This window comes from Rhyacophila brunnea, unplaced genomic scaffold (genome assembly GCF_057557595.1).
Source record: "Rhyacophila brunnea isolate RB1 unplaced genomic scaffold, BYU_Rbru_1.0 scaffold_2, whole genome shotgun sequence".
Lineage (NCBI taxonomy): Eukaryota > Metazoa > Arthropoda > Insecta > Trichoptera > Rhyacophilidae > Rhyacophila > Rhyacophila brunnea.
Window position 1 is genome coordinate 18,627,807 of NW_028232859.1, and position 18,697 is coordinate 18,646,503.

General features: G+C 28.9%; 1 protein-coding gene across 3 annotated transcripts in view; it reads right to left on the minus strand.

Annotated features, from left to right (window-relative positions):
- Nucleotides 1–18,697, minus strand: part of kcc (solute carrier family 12 member kcc) — a 227,919-nt gene that overhangs the window by 95,676 nt on the left and 113,546 nt on the right. For all 3 annotated transcript variants that reach the window (XM_085947198.1, XM_085947199.1, XM_085947197.1), the window contains exons 4-6: nt 17,244–17,498; nt 15,195–15,380; nt 6,510–6,745 (exon numbers count right to left, since the gene is read on the minus strand). In XM_085947198.1, coding sequence (XP_085803324.1) covers nt 6,510–6,745; nt 15,195–15,380; nt 17,244–17,498 — 677 coding nt within the window. The remainder of the gene's footprint in view (nt 1–6,509; nt 6,746–15,194; nt 15,381–17,243; nt 17,499–18,697) is intronic.

Genomic DNA, 18,697 nt, shown 5'->3' on the forward strand with positions numbered 1-18,697 from the left:
CCAATTTGTCAAAATGAAGTATGGCAGAACCGGTTTAATCACCAATTTTATCAGCTGTGTTGAGCGTGAGCTGTGCAGCTACATATTATGTGAGTAAAAATGACCGACACATCGTTGTTGAAGAAATGTCTGTCTATAAAGTTGAAAAGTCGATTATACCCCGTACACTAACTACGACTGAGGTTGTTGGAAGAAATAGATCGATATGTCTAATTTGCGATCGAAGATAAATGATAAGTAATCGTGGATTTTTTGGAGGATGCAATGATCCACCATAGGCTGTAGTGTTATTATTATTAATAATATACCAACTATATTTTGTGCATTATGTAAAAATTGATTATCATTTTCATTTAATAAAATATAAAAATCACAGTATTTTTTGAAGATTTACATGGTGAAAAAAATGTTAAAAAGATTAAACGGCTTACAAAAAATTCATCGTCACGAATAATTTTGACAATAGACGTCAAAAAATATTATTTCGATATTTTATATTTTATTTTCGGATCAAAATATTATTAGCATAACTAATATAATTGCTTGAAAATTAGAATAAATCAAACTTCCGAAGGAGACAGTGATTATTAACCGTTATTTCTTGCAAAACACAAACTGAGAAGTGACCATTAATATATAATGTTTTTATGATACTGTGTTTATTATTTTAATTTAATATCACAGTAAATGAGTAAGTAATATTTTTGAAAAATACTGTGAATCTGCGTACGCGAGTAATTAGCCGGGACGCATTGACAATTATTTGGTATTAAGTGGCATATTGGGAAACTATTCACTAAGATAATATATATAGGTATATATACATAGAGAATAGTTTTCATCTTGACTTTTGTGTTTAAGACTTTATTTTCATGAAGTATTTTAATATTTCTTAAAGTATCTTCGCTCAGACAATAATATATATATAAAAAAACTCTTTCTTTTATTCAACGAATAATTCACAAGATTTTAAGAATGTACCATTCTAATTATTGAACATACATCATTTTGAAAAACACTTTCTGAGAAAATATATTATAACCAATAGAAAAAATCTTTTTTTTGAAAAAAGTAAGCCACCCCGGCAGGGAAACGACCGCTGCATCTCCCGGGTTTACGCCATACGCGCATTACCGGCGCTAATGAGTGGGTATTAAAAGTGGCCAATAGTTAAAATTTGTCGCAATTAGTATGTCACTGCGTAGCATAGAAGTAATGCGCGGATGGCGTAAACCCGGGAGATGCAGCGGTCGTTTCCCTGCCGGGGTGGTTTACTTTTTTCAAAAAAAAGATTTTTTCTAATTGTTATAATATATTTTCTCAGAAAGTGTTTTTCAAAATGATGTATGTTCAATAATTAGAATGGTACATTCTTAAAATCTTGTGAATTATTCGTTGAATAAAAGAAAGAGTTTTTTTATATATATATTATTGTCTGAGCGAAGATACTTTAAGAAATATTAAAATACTTCATGAAAATAAAGTCTTAAACACAAAAGTCAAGATGAAAACTATTCTCTCTAGAAAATGGCCCAATTTTCTTCTATTGGTCTACGAAAGTCGTGAAAAGTTAACTTTATCGGTATAGCATCATGGTGATTTCAGCAGAAAGAAAATAAAATTCAGAACGGTTTTACGATACGGATACCCAAGGTATTTGGTTTTCAAAGCTTTTGCAGTGAAAGCACACTAAAGATTTTACATATAATTTGAACGCAATAATATTACATTAAACAAGCTTACAAAATAGAATATTTGCGGAAGATTTTATTTGAATGACCACGATATCTTTAAAACATATAATTTGGTGGTTTGAATGTCTGTGTATTTACTATTTAACGTACTATTTTTTATTGTAAATACACACTGTGGAAATACCTATTAGAAAAGTTGGTATAAACACACTTTGGGTGAGTAATTTCAGCAAGTTGTCTCAAGAATGCACCATTATAATATGACAGACTTATCATTTCTACAATAAATTAAATAATACTGATAGAATGAATAAAAAAAACGCCTTAATCGAATCGATTACAAGAAATCTGTTGTTAGTAATGATTTCAAATCGATAGTTTATACTATCATTATTATTAATAAAAATATAGATTTATGGGGACCTTATAGATGGATCAATTTACAGCTCTTATTATGATAAAACGCATTGCCACGGAATAAGCACTTTTATAGAAAATATCAAAGAAGTCTCTGGGTATACGGAAAATAAAAAATAAAATTGGTGGGAACGTGACAGATAAACATATCATATTAATCAGACAGATATGAATTAACAAAACGTAAATATATGAGAAAATTAATATTTTATTACAACAATGCTTTTATATAGTATTTTCATTAATATGGATACCTATTGTTTATGCTGTATAAGGTAGTGGCGAAGGGTGACTTTTGGAAAGAGGTAGGCTGTGAGAGTAACCATGCTTGTCAGATATATTTACGGAAAATAAGAAGATAACCCAATATTACTACTGATGAGTAGGTTCGCTAAATCGATGACATTTTAAAAGCTTAATTGGTTTGTTATAATAAGTTTATAAAAATAAGCAATTAGTTTGAATTACCTTTATATTTTTCTAAACATTTATAAACGTAAAATACGCTCAAAATATATTACCTATCATCTTTGAAAATATCCGTTATTGTGTATACCTATATTATGTTCCATAACAATTTATAATTTAACCCGTAAAAGTAAACATTAAAAAATATTTCTATATTTAAAACACAGACTTATGTAGGTACAATATCAGATATCTAAATTGTGTAATGAGTGAACTAATAGATAAATAAAAATCACGTGATAAATTATTTTATATTTTTAACAACAATCAATACATATTGATATGATTGAATCCCATAGAAATTATCTTCTTATTAATTATTTTGAATAATGTGCTCTAGCGATATAAGCGCTAACGAAACAACTTGTGGATTTGTATGCGGGACGCCAGACATCTTGAAATTATGAGAAATAAACTTTATATTGAAAAACTTGACGATTCACGCCAAAATAATGCCATACAATATGTGAAGCGAAACGTGGTGTGTTTTATTTTTTTAAACTTTCGAGAGATGCCATAGATGGTGGTTATTGAAATATGAAAAAAGATCATAAAATTATGACAATTATACTATAGATGTCTTTGGGCATATTGAATATATTATTATTTGTGATTATATAAATACGTCAATATGAAAATAAAAATTATTTTTCTTAAGAAGGTAGGCTTTAAATAATCGTCTAGTATGGAGTCTTCGCCATTGGTATAAAGTGAATGTGGTGATTAATGCTTAAAATCATGCGATGCCGATATTTTTCTCGTATTTTCTTTTTCTACGTCCTTGATAATTAAAAATCAATTAATTAAAATAGCTGTTTGAATTAATTTCATATTAAAATGTAGATAAAAATCACTTAGTGAAATAGAAATATTTACAGTGACTTATTAAAAAAACTTTTATCAAGGTAGATAATTTAATAATATTGTCAAATAAAAAATAAGCATCACTGTCCATCATTCTGCTATGTTGTTAAATAGCGGACAATATATTTTATGAGCGTACATTCTTTCTACATTGCAGAATCGTATTATTTAGCTCATTTTATTTACTCGTAAGGGTACAATTTACTAGACCCAGGAGTCAGCACTATTAAAATTGGGACCATTGTTATTTTGCAAGTGTGATTTTTAACCCTGATATTTTAATGCTGCTAGGATAATAAATAAATCACAATAATTATTTACAAATCAAAATGTTGTAAAAATAGATTAAATAAAAATATTATTCAGCGATGACGTGGATTTAAAGAGGATATAAAAAATAATATGAGATATTCGAAAAATATCTGGATTTTCTTGTAAATGTGAGTGATATGTAAATTTCGATAAGTACAAAAATAAATCTAGGCGGCGCCTACATAAAATAAACAAAAATATCACCGAAAGCATACATATTTGAAGTCGACGCCACGATTGGGAGTGATACAAAAATCCACCTCTTGAAAGAAATACCCCACCAAAGATTGGAAACTTGAAAAATATCTCGCGAACATTTTTCAATAAAAAAACTCGCCATGGGAAAATCTTCTTTTTGTTCGGTTTTTCCCAATCCAATTCTTACAGTTCACGTGATTTGGTGTGCAATGAGTTGTATTAATTTAATATTCAATTACGAGAAGTACAAGTAAAATTTCATGCGTATGAATTTCCGCTACAAGAGCTGTGTTAAACTTATTACTGGAACAAGGGTTGAAATAACAAATTAGCTATTCATATTTTCGCAAGCCAATTTATTAAAAAGCCGTAATTTATTTTAGTTGACTGAATAACAACGAAAATTTTCACTTCTATAACAAACATAAATTTTAATCAAAAAATATATTATTAGGTAGGTACACTTAACCAAATGGCAAAGTCACTTCAGTGAAATAATATAAAAAGATAGTTATAATATTGCTCACTGACACGTGTTGTATGCGTGTTTTTTTATTGAACAATACAATAGACTTTATTTATAGAAATGATTCATTTTTATGTTTAATTATGGATATAGTGTATTATACATAATTATTCGATGATCATAAAATAACAAAAATTAAATTTAGTTTTAATTTAATTATTTTTATTTAACTAATAAATTATATATTCACAAATTTTAAGAATATTGCATCATCAATAGAAATTTTGTAATTTTGTGATCCATAGAAACGAACATTAAAAAAAAATAAAAAAATCTTGGACCAAAAAAACGCAAAAGACGTTCACTAGAATCTAACTCAGTCGATGATTTTTTAGAATAATCTATATAAGAAATTCCCTAAGCCTTTTCAAGGAAATGTTTCTTTAAAAATAATTTATAAACTCGTATGTATTGCTACAAAGTACTTAGGTACCAAAACTATGTAAATGATTTCAAAGAGATAATTTGAAAAAGGTAAAAGCCCCCACTTTCGAATCCTCTTAAAGTTATCTTAAGCCACAGAAATGGTTATTTTGGAGGATAAACCTATTTTCCACGTAGATTTTAAGGTATTCCTGTATTATATATACCTGTCTGTATAGGTCTCCTTAGTAAAAGTAAAGGAGGTAAATCAATCAGTGTCGGCGAGAAAATTTATTTCAACGTATCTTTTTGCTCACCCAGCCCACGAACTAAAAGGTTCTATGTATTTTAACGCTGTTACTCCATCATGTAAAACATAATATATAACTTTGCGGAAGGAAATTTTTATCCAATCAGTTTAGTAATAATTCTTCTCACATTTTCATTTCTATTACAATTCATGCACGATGAAAGTTTATAAATGTAGGAAAAAAATATAATAGGTCATTTAAGTAGTTGTATATCAAAGGACATATCAAGGAAAATAGGGTAAAAATAAGAATTTACACAAGGCTACAAACAGAATAATTTGAAAAGTTTGTTGAAAATAATATAATAAGTATATAGTTTTGTCATTATGACGTAATATCTTTTCATGTTCTAAAAATAAACACACAATGATAATATTTTAAAATAATTATATTACCTACATAAAATAAACTTATTTGCTTAAAAAATTCTAATTACTTCATAAGATTTTCAAAGCAATGAAACTTATTATTTTATTAACACGCCTAAACATTTATCAATCATTATTTTTAGTTTCTCAATTAACTCATTTATATTTGTCATGATTATTATATTCCATGATGATTAGTATAATATTTTTTCGTGATCTATTCTTTATCTTTAATTAGAGCTAAAATAATAAAAGAGTTATCGATTTTAAACTATACAATAATCTATATAAAATTTATAGAAAATGAAGACAGAGACTTCTGAATTATCAATATTACTATTGTACTTACGATTATTTGACCTAAAATAAATAAATAATTAAATACTCAATATATTTATTAGTTAACGAGACGATTAACAAGTAATTTCTATTAAGATTTAGAAATGTTTGCAATAATTTTAGTATAAGGCGATAGCTGCTGATAGTGGTTTTCGAATAAAAAATCTCTCACTTATAGCAACGTTTCATCCATTATTCTATTTATCATATTTTATACAGAAATTTAATATACAAGTTGAATATCTTTCATGCTCGATATATCTTGAAAAATTGTGACTAACCACTAGAACGGAAAAAAGAAAGCGCAAAGGATCAAATAAGATAATGTGGTGGTGTTAGGTTGTTGAATACTAACCAAATAAAAAATAAAATACTCAGAGTACTTATCTCGTTTTATTTTTTGTCACAATAAAAGCTGTATAGTATGTATCATCTGATTGTACTGAAGCTAAGGAATTTTATTTCCGTAAATTTTCTTACAAAATAATATTATCAATAGGTCACGAAGAAGGTTTTACGATAATAGTCTTTATATAAATATCAATTTATACAATGAATTAATAATGTACATGTAGAGCCTAACCACTTATGTTAATAGTTTCATGGGATACGAAATAATAATCAAAAATTATCAAAGTGAAATACTCACTGTAGGTTGTCGTTTCCATTGATGTTGACAAAAATTCCAGTATAGACAGCGACGATTGAGAGAATTACGCACGCCAAGGCGACAGTCGCAAACTTGTTGACGAACTTGACTCCGACGAAAACGATGGTGCCCATAACGAGGAGCAGACCAGTGCCATACACACGAAAGTTGTTGTACATCGCCTCTGGATCTTTGGTGAAGTCGCCGAAAATCGACAGGGATGGTGCCATGTAGGTCTGTGAAAATAAAGAATTTTTAAATATATATTATATATACACTAATGTTGTCAATATGTAATGTTGTAAGATTTTAGTATATTAACTGGAATGAAAATAAATTTATAGAAGCACATAGGATTTTAAAAGAAAGCCCACGATAAGCGTGATGTATAATAATATCACTTATCGTGGATTATGTCTGCCATTTTTTTTTAAATATTGTATCTATTAATCTTTTAAATCCAAAACATACATCTAATAGACTGAGAAAGATGTTAAAATAGTTTTTATCGTAAGAAATATTAAGAACAATTTTAATAGCGAAGTTCTTCATTAGATTGTAGATAGGTACATAAAACCACAAATAAAATTGTAGATTATAGAATGAACGAAAAAAATATAAATTATATGCCAAAATTGGTCAACAAAATAAGATTCATAGAATATATAATAAGTATATAAAAAATTAAATGAAAGTATTGATAGCTTGTTGCATAACTATTCTCTCATATTACACAAACCCTTTCTATACAGAGAACTTAATAAATACCATTCTGACGTATAGATCAGTGTTAAACCCTTACTAATGCCGATAATTACGCAGCCAATATATTTGAGGGAAGGATCTTGCGGAGGATTAGGTGCAGAAAGGCGATGTTTAGATTATTAGACATAACCTTGAGTCCTTTTCTTCAAACATAGAAACTGCGATGGGCGGGCCATATCGCTTGAATCAATAACATACTAATACTGCGGTGTATATTGAATAACAACTCTGACAGTCGGAGTTCAACCAGTAGGTTGTGGTTTCAGCGGTTGAACGATACCAGAAAACCAATTGAATGAGACATAGTATGCAACATTAGAGAGAATAGCAAATTGTACAGATATAATTAACTCTAGGTTATCAAACATCCATATTATTATAAAATTAATTGTATTCGTCCCAGATACGGCAAGAAAAATGCCTTAACTTATACATATATTGTGAATAAATGGAAATATTTATTTTCAAAAATATATGAATTTTAAATGTAAAGACATATATTTTATTTTGTAATTACGACATATATTATTATTTATGTTTAAGAATTGTAAATACAAATAGTGGATATAATATCTACCATAATAATATGTTATTTAAATTTAATAAAAACGCAACATATAATTCACACAATATTATATACACGAGCATCATATATACTCTAGCCAGACTCTAGGAAGGCTAGAGTACAAATTTATTATCCATCCTGCCTACCACAAGTTAACTAACTGCTTTATCATCAAAATATATGCTGTGTTTATTTATATAAAGACCAACCACTTCAGTACAGAAAAAATATAATTTTGAAAAACCACAGAAATACACAGATTAACAAAATTATAATACAAGTTAGACCGAACAGAACTCGAATTCACGTCTTTCACTTTCTATGTGAGTACTTTATCCTCTAAATTATCGATACGTCTATGATTTATGCGAATTATTTCTTTTATTTGCGTTCAGTTATATTTCGCTTCAGTATAGGTCTTACGATTCTACTTTTCACCATCGTTTACTAAAAAAGTTCATTAGGTGATTGGGTTTCTTTCAACCATGAGACATTGACTGTCTAATGAAGTCACTCCACATGCATGGTCTTCACCGCATATGGCGCCAAAGATCCTTTTTAATATCTATAAGTTCTTTCACTTGCATAAAATCACCGGTTAAAGTGTTTTATGAATTTATTATTTATCTCGAAATATATTATAATATAATCATATTAATGTAAAAAATACTAAGAATGGTCATATTAATTATATAATATATGTATGTAGGTATGGAAAATTTACGTACACGAAACGAAACAACAATTTGTTTTATATTATCGACATTATGCATTATCAGCCAGCCTAACCCAACCTAACATTATTATCATCAGTAGAATAACACAACACACGTGGTTTATATGGCTTTTGAACGACGAGTTAGAAGTTTCCGGTATAATGGTTAGAAAGCCCGAAATGCGGTTAAGGGATTTTGCTCCTTCATAGTATCCTTAAAGTTTGGGTTTAGGTTTTGCAAACAGGAAGGATGCAAACCGACAGCTATTGCACCGGAAACCATTTTACCGTTAGTTAGTAATGCTATGGTTAACACCATAATTCACAGAATGGATATTTTCATTTACGAAACTAAAAACAATTATTATTGATATAATTAAGACCTACATAATATTTTAAGATGATAAAATAATCAATAATAATATATAAGTTTTATTTAAACGCAAATATGAAAAAATATTATATACTTAACTATTATAATATACTACCAACACAGCGTACGATGTACAGAAAGAGTAAATTCAACGGAAAACAAAATAATGGTTTAATTTATAATAAGTTGTAATGTTCATAGTATGCCGTTATTTTAACATTCCTTAAAAATCAATTGCATCAATGAATCAGAGGTTTATAAATGGTATATTATAACTATTGAAAAATGTATTGGATCTGCATTCTAAGGGGTGCAAATTGTGAATTCAAGGTCATGTCTTTATAACATTTGTGTAGTCACAAGAATATTTGCCGCTGGTTATATTGATAAAGGATAAAGCAATTAAATTTAATATATTATTTATTATGTCCTAAAAATTTTAAAATATTCACCGGGAATTGGGCAGTATTAATACATTTATTAAAATAATGTTTATTATTAATACACAATGAGAGATGTTGAAGATATTTTCAACAATAATATTAAATTAATGGGTTCCGATTAATCGCAGTTTTCTTTTGAATTGGATAAAGGCAATTGGTTAAAGGATTGATGACATTACGACAATATATTTCCGTTTTGAGACGGTATTATTTATCGATAATACATTTTATTGTTTCTTTAATATTTTGTCAACTTCTCCGCAGAAGTTGGATAACTAAGGAGAAAAAAATTATTAATACAAATAATAATTCATTCCCTAAATACAAATAAAGCTTTTGATTGACAAAACAATATAAGAATTGTAGCTTAAACCTCCGCTATTTTTGTCGGGCATCAGGTTTGATATTATATAAAAATATAATTATACCTCATTATATTGCAGTAGAAATAACAAATTCAAGTTTTTACTGCTAATCCTTGAATGAAAGGTATTTCATATTTTTTGTATAATTATACAATGTATAACAGTTAAATTTGTACTTTTTAATAAATATGACAAATGACACAAACAAACGATCAAACAACATTTTGTTACTATAGATTTAACTTATTGTAAGTGTGATTTATTAATTTTTAGTTAATGAAGTTTGAAAATAAATTCGCAGAGCGGAGTTCCATGTAGCAGTCTTCAGTAATTTGATAACATAGGCAATGACTGATTGACTAAAACTACATAATATCGTAATATTTGCGATAATTAATTTGAAAAAGTGATTTATTCTTTATACTAGTTGTGGTCTAGAGCGTGATTAATAAATTATTGTGAAACTCACTGAAGAGTAAGTTGTAGTTATATGAATAGAAATAATATTGATACGAATGTAATAAAATAGGATTATGAAGGCATTTTAAAAAGTTTAATAGTTTAGATCATTTTATTATCAGTTTACAATATTATACCAGCTTTTGTTTTTATAATAATGGATATTTTTTATTACAAGAATAAAGGAAGATATAAGATATCCATAAAAATTATGTGAGTACATAATATGAAAATCAGTATTTTTTAAATTAGTTTTTGATGATTTCGTTTGAAAATTGGTTTTTTTTTAGATATCTTACCTGTCATATAATATTATGTTGATTTAGGTCAAAACAATAAAATATTATCTTTCAATACTTATGTTTACGTTAATATAAATCAGTGATGTACAAACCGTGGACCAAAATGGCATTTGTTGCGGCCCAAATTTTTCATTGAATACGACTAAATTCTTTTTTCCTATATACTACGTTTTATTGTGCAAATACATATGTACGTAATGCAAAGATCTGAAGTATCTGATATGTAACTATTAAATTTAATATAATAAAATGTATGTCTCGTCTCGTAATATATAATTATTTTTCAACACTTTTACCCACTGCGGCCCGTGACATATTGGAAAATGGATAAATAATGAGCCCCTCTTTCAAATAAATTGTGCACCACTAATGTAAATGATTCAATAGTAGGTACAGAACGTTGGTCTCATTAATAAAATGTTTTGAAAAGAACTCTGGCTTTTAAATAAAGTTTGAAAAAATGTATATATTTTTAGATTATCATTACAGATATAAGTTTTCTTATTAAACCTTCTCTTTTTTGAGATAAAATGGACCCTTTTAAATAAGATGGTATTAAATTTATCCAAAGTTTATTCTGTTGTTCAGATTACCAGATAAAACAAAAATAAAATGGTTCGCTGAAAATTGTTTCACGACTAAAAACACAAAGATAGATAATTGAGTTGATGTTACCGACAAAGTAATTTAAAAATATTATAAAAAACGTTCTTTAAATTGAATTTTAAGTATGTACATGAAAGTCTGTTTACTTTGTTGATTATGCGACTACAAGATTAAAAAAAAGCATATTGTCAGACAAAATAAGCTTACTTCGTTGAAAATGTTCAGAGATCTAGTTCTCTAAAGAGACTGTCAATTTTCTATTAAAAAGGACCTTCAAATCATGTAAAAAATTGGCTTTAATTATTTTTTGTTGAAAACTGAATGTATATAATATATTATTATACTTCGTAATTCAAACGGTAGCTTTGTGTAATTATGAATAGTGATTATTTTGTCTAGCTTCACACGATTTGAAAACACAAAACATATATATTGTAAAAACATGGTGCCGACTAGAAATCAGAATACCTATATGTAATTGGCACTTTGATTCAAAATACAATAGCCGGTAGCCAATGCTGACGAATATTAAAAAGCGCGTCAGTTGCATATATGTTATCAATCATAACCATTCGCGTCCTGTCGGGCACCATTATTGTTGTTAAGATTTTTTTCTAATAGGATTATGGGTTGTTTCCAAATTATGCATGTTCAATAAAATCAATGTTTATTGTAAAGCTTCATTAATTTTCATGCTAATTGCTACTTTTTTATAAGGAATTTTAAAATTTTATGAATTATGAAAGACAATATCGACATTAATAATTAAAAACATCGTTCTTGGCACATGTTTTTACAATATTTAATTTCCTTATAAGTATAATATTATAAAATAATGAGGAAAAAATGACTGTGAAGTATAATGAGCTCTTCCATAACATTGTATTTCTATACAAATATTTACATTAAATAATAATTAAATACTTAATTATAATAAATCAAAACTGTTAAAATATTCTGATCTATGAAGCTACTATTAACGGTTAATTAAATTAAAAAATTAATAATACAATGCATAACCACCATGAACTGACAGTTTACACAATAAAAGAAAATAAAGGTATGTAGCTAACTTTTTCTAATTTTTTTTCATTCTTCAAAAATATTTTTTAGCGTAAAAAATTATGTTATTAATATTTTCTCAATCGATTTAATTGATTTCAAAAGATACAACAAAAAAAAACATACCAAGATAAGTGAAAATTTTAGATTGTTTTACGCAAAAGTTTGTAATTTAAGATAAATTTAAGCAATCAGGAAGCAACATTTCAACGAATCACCATACAAACAGGTTTTCTTAAACTAGTCCGGGAAAACCTCGCAGCTACGCCTCTGTCGACTTTTGCGCGGTTTTCCACATACAAACTTCTCGTTTCTCGGGAGAAACTTTTCTGTCTTCCGCGATATTGGCCCGAGTGCCAAGCGAAAGTCTCAGCGCCTCGTATGTGAGGAAATTTAAAGTTTCTAGGAAGGCATTGGGTATAATCCAAGTTAACAACCATTTTCAAGTACTTCGACAAGTGTTTTGACTCAGCCCATGCAAAGCAAGCAGTACCTACTATTATTGACTCAATTAAAAAGTTTTCTTCTGTAAAACAAACTATTATTATTTTGCAGTTTGTAATTATTTTAAGACAATCTGATAGTAGTTTTATCTAATACATTCTAATAAGTAAAGATAATATTATTTTTATCAATGTTCCTCTATGACAGGCATGTCCAAATGTCAAAGGTTAGCTTTTTGGCACTCACTTATTTCACTATAGGCCTCTTAAATAAATATATTATAATAATTACACACACCTCACGCACGCACGCACTCACAAATATTTGTTACTCAGAGATCACCGCCAAACTATTATTTTACTATGCAAAGAGCCTACAGCGGGATGCTAATAGAAAACTACACCTCAGTTTAAAGCGCGGGGATTCACCACTTCTTTTTTTACCACTCTTATGATAGGCTGAGTGATAAAATACGAATCAAATAATATGACTGTGGTTAATTTTGAACAAATTTTACGCAAGTTGGTCCAGGAAATACAAATATGAATGGTTAATGCTTCCCATTAAAATCTCAATGGTATCATTCATGTAAACTAAATGTACGTGATTTTAAAATTTTCATGATTGAATCCATATGGCCGATTTGTATGCGGCACCAAAATCTATCCCGTGATCATGTTTGTGGACATGTTTGCTGTATATTAAATCAAAATGGATTACACCGATAAAATAAAATAATGTTATCATTTTTTATAGAAAATATTTTACTAAGCTACTTAGTAAGTACTACTATATTATTATCTAATTATATTGTTATTATACGTGTAAATTAACAAAATGGATGGCTGTGTATTTTCTTTGGTATACCTGTAAGTCAATTGTTATTGCGGCCGATGTTATAACTACAATCCATTGTTATCCAAAAACAGTTTGAGTCAATACTTTATAAAATATCTTATTTCATATAAAATTATATACCGACAGCTGTATTTTTCGGTTAAAATTTTATAGCAATATTATTAGGTTAAATATTTACCCATAGCTACCATACTTAATAGAATCGAGTAGTTTCACAATGAAACCCAATAATTTCCATCTTCCTCTTGATTCATTCATCATTCCTTTTGCTATTCTATGATTGAAGTTCAATACAAATATACAAATATTATTATAATATTACTGTAAAGTAAAATGTTTCGATTTCTGTAGATATTATTATCATCATCACCATCAGTCAGGGTTGATCAATTACTGTTTGGTGACCTCTACACAGCTCCTTCTTCTTTTTTTAGAGCCTATTTTTTTGCTTCCACGTAGCTACCATCTGTAAAAATTGATGAGTTTGTCGATCCAGTGGGTTTTAGCGCCACCGTATAGTCGTCTAGTGATTACTGGGTATGAATGTATGAATGCATTTATTTTGTCCAGTGGTTATCTACTTTTTGGGAAATGTGTCCAGTTCAAGGAACAAAAACATAAGGAAAGTGGGTTATCTTTTGGGTGAGGCTGTAAGAAACTAGAATTTTTGAGTGTGAAGAAATATATAAGAGGACACTCATCGGGCTTTGTATTTCTTGAGTTTTATGACCTGAACATTATTTAGAATTAAACATAAACTGGCTTCAAAGATTTTATCAATGCCGACTGGCTTTATCATTTCTGTCATATTAATCTGGTCTGTGGTCCGGCCTATTGGCTTTGTAACCTCTGTCGCATTGTGTATTGTTGTCTGTCTCCCATGTTTTTTGTGATCTTTCGATGTTATGCGGAGACGTTCAAGTTGGTCCCATGGGGCCGGCCGACCTGGTCGTCACAAAGTCCAAATTACAGTTTAAAAAATGCGGCGTCTTATTGCGGACGTGAAGATCTCTTCACAATAGTGTTGTATGTCCGTATTGTTTTGGCTTTGTTTTTTGTACTATATATTTATTAATTAGAATCATTTTTTCTATTCACCATGCTCCTATCTCCCATGGGAAATTTTTATTAGAAAGTATCAATAAACTCAGTCAAAGCACACTTGAGTACGTGGCGACCTCAGTCTTGCATATGTGTTCCTAAGATATTCTCAAAAAACTGCTTCACTTCAAACATAGAGCCTTATAATACGTTTGATTAAGACCAAGTGTTGTGCGGGGTGGTTTGGTTTGGAGGGGTCTATGTCTGTATTGTTATGTTTAACATGCTCTATTTCATACCATATTACGCTACTATTACTGACGATATAATATTTACATACACAATACTTTTTCGTAAGCAAACAAGTCAATATATATCAAAAGCTGAGTTAAATGTAAAAATACAAGTTTATTATTAGATAATATTATATTTATTATTGTTATAATTTTGATAGTCAAAATTCTTCAGTGTATAAAAAATTGTATTAAGTAATACTGGGCATGATGCCAAGTATATGCGAATTGAATGTAAGTGTCTACTATATAAGTTAGACAGATAAATTTATTTTGTCAGGTAACTCTCCGAGCAAAAAGAATACACACAATTCAAAATAATAAATCACAGCGATAAGGGAAAACTTTCAGTAAAACCGGATACAATAAGTGCAAAAGTAAATTAGTTAGTTACCAGAACAATCTCGACCGCTCCGACGATATACATGGCGGCCGCAAGGGTAGTCCCCGTGTAGAAAAGCATTCCGACAGCGCCCCCAAACTCTGGACCGAGCGACCGTGATATCATGAAGTAGCTCCCGCCGGCCGGGACAACGCCGTTTGTTGCGATGGCGGACATAGAGATGGCAGTTAACATGGTCTGAAAAGAAAGTTATAGCATATAATAATACAATAATGAAATAATTTAGGAACAATAAATATTATATTATTTATAAGTCCATGATATGTATTTATCGACCAAACATTTAATATTTTCTTAACTATGAAAATTAGAATTAAATACGAATGTAATCATAACATTTTATAAATTACGTAAAAGTTTTATGAGTAACTTCTATAATTATTAATACTTTTAATATTGATTCATCAGATAAGTGAGATTCTAGAACTCTCAATGTAAAAGACTATCCCAGAGACATACGATTGTAACCATATTTGTGCAACGAGATGTAGAAGATAGTGGACTTTATAAACTAACAATAAGATATTATAAACGATGGGTTCAACTACTTTCTTGTACTAAACGATCACTTAACGTTTATGAAAAATTTGTACAAAGATAAAAACGAGAATTCGCTTAACCTAATTAAATTCAGCCAATTAAATTACCTACAATGAAATATCTGCGAATTGCGTAACTTCGTTCATAAGTTAATAATGAAATCATAATATCAGAGAATAGCGACATCTTTTAACAGTATAAAATTATTGATCTTTATTAAATTTGTCGTTAATATGTATACGAAAATAGCTAACACTGCATTTAAAAAAGATTATATAAGTATAGAAATAAACAGTAAATAATAGTATATTCATTTTTAAATTAACGGCTAAAACTAATGTTAGTACTCTTAAATATATTATATTATTTATTATTCATTTCGTTTGTTAAAATCCTTTGCTGCTAATATATGCGAGAATTATTTTTCATTAAAATTATTATTAATAATATACCCATGGTTTTTTTACAAGACAATGCTGAGATTTAATATAAAGTTTACTTTTCATTTTAATTTGTAATTACAGGTTTAATTGCTTAAAAGTTATTTATTATAATAAATTAAAAAAGTTATTAATAATAATAATAATAATTATAATGTTTAAGGGATGAAAAAGATTAATAACTTTATTTAAATTATGTATAGTACCTAACTACTGTTGTAATTAAAAATGACAAGCATGGCGAGTTTGGAAGGAATATTGTATGAAGGTAATATGGTGGTAACTTTATAGCTAAGAAACGCATTATGTTTTCGGAAGTATGATTAGCATGTCGTAAAAAGGTCAGAATAATGTACCCGGTTTCTTAATTAACCTTAGGTTAAGATATTGTAATTTTAAGTTACAATAGTAATTTAGTACCTATGAAAGTCATTGCATATGAATATAACATTAAGAAACTATGATAATTTTGTTTGTTGAAATGTCTTATAGAAGCCGGATGCAGATTTGTTTTAATATGTAATATAGAGTGCCGTCACTAATTAATAACAGACTTGAGAAACGCATGTAACATCAATCAAAATAGTTAAGCATATTGAATTCAAGAAAATATAGAATTGCATTTCGTTTATTCGTAGGTACGCAAGATAAAGTTAACCTTTCAAACAATTCTTACAATATAAAACACTATATTTGCATGAATTTCGAGAGATGACGCTGTTGCATTTAAAAAAAAAATTGCACATGGTTCTGTATATATTTGTAATAATACATTACTACAATATTATACCACAGAATTGTCTGATGTCGTTGACAAATTAAATTATTTTTGTAGAATATAAAATAATCAAGTTATTATTTAAATACTTAGTTAGTTAATATGCAATTAAAAATTATATTTATTAAAAAAAAAGTAGTCTTAAAATAATAGCTTAATATCAACGGAGTCTTCGCCATTGCTATATTGATAATAATTATAGTGATATTCCCTACGTAAACTAACTGGCATACTCTATAGATATGCTTTAAACTAAATAAATAATAAAATAGTTAGGTTTACCGAGCAGCAGCAAGTAAAGACGATAAGGAATCCAAAGATAGCACCAGCCGTTCCCACGACCCACGTCAGACGAATAAAGAGGATCACACCAAAAATGTTCTGTATGCAGGGAAGGAAAACTCCAATCAGGGTTCCCATCCGCGACGCAGGCGCGGGTGGTTTTGCGTCTGGGTCTCCTGCCGCAGGGATCGTGTTGGAGTAGTTGGCAAGCGAGCTGATGAGGGTCGAGATACGTGGCCGGTCTTCCATCTCCTCCTGTAATGGAAATAAAATAAATTGAATTATTTAATGAGTAGACATTTTTAATTTTGTAGAAAAAATTATCGAAAAAAAGAGCAGACAAATGAATAAGATCACGATAGTCATCGCATTATTGTAATAGATATTAAAAATAGATTATTGTAGATGAGTTGTGAGTATTGTTTTTCAGTACTCCATTTTTTTAAGGAATACATAATATGCCGTATTATATTCATACAATACCACCTACAACAAAATATTTATCTCTCTCAATTCTTAAAATAAAACAATTGAAGATAAGGTTAGCTGGTTAAAATTTGAGAAACTCTTTCCTTTTGGTCCTCATGTCAAGATATTCCCAGAAGATTTGGTTTGCATACTCTAGTTTTTCGCCGCCTAGACATGTTGGCCGGTTAACACATCCAAGCTCACAATAATGTAGGTAGAGCTTGCTAGCAAAGCCACCATGGTCATTCAATAATTTATCGGTATTTAGTGATCTGGAAATTATACTAGACTGAGGAAATGTTGAAAATCATTTTTTTTTATACATATAGTGAACATTACAAATTAATAAATTAAGACGTTCACAACATGAGATTTAAAAGGAAAGACATATTAATAAAACAGTATTATATAAAAAAGAAATAGATAAGCATTATAGGGTAGAAAAATGTATATACAAAAAATTGTAAGTTAGATACAAGGAAGTACACCAAATGAGCTAAGCAGACCCTATTTTAAGAAATTATAAAACAATCCCCATGGTTGAACAGAGTTATTGCCCTCCCAATTGGCATTACCAATGACAGGTTAGTTCTGCACCTTGGGAGAACAAACAACGGATTCCCTCGATTTCTAAGATAATTATCAATGATATACAAGCCAATACAACCAAGAATGGCAGAGTTTCCATTTACGCCGCGAATAAGTCGGAAAATATATGTAGCTAAATAAATATCCCTTCAAAACTAATCCCTTTAATGACCTCCAATGGGTAAATGTATGTGTGCACACCTATACCAGCACCAAACCTCATTACTCTGTAGCTGCTACCTCTCCACTTTACACACTCGTGTTTGTGTAATTGCATTATTTTTGAGGATTTTTATCTTAACGCTGTAACGCTTTGAGATACCTACCTCATTAGTATAACCATATAGGCTATAAATTGTGTAAGTTTCATAAATTTTTGAGTAAGTAATATAATATTT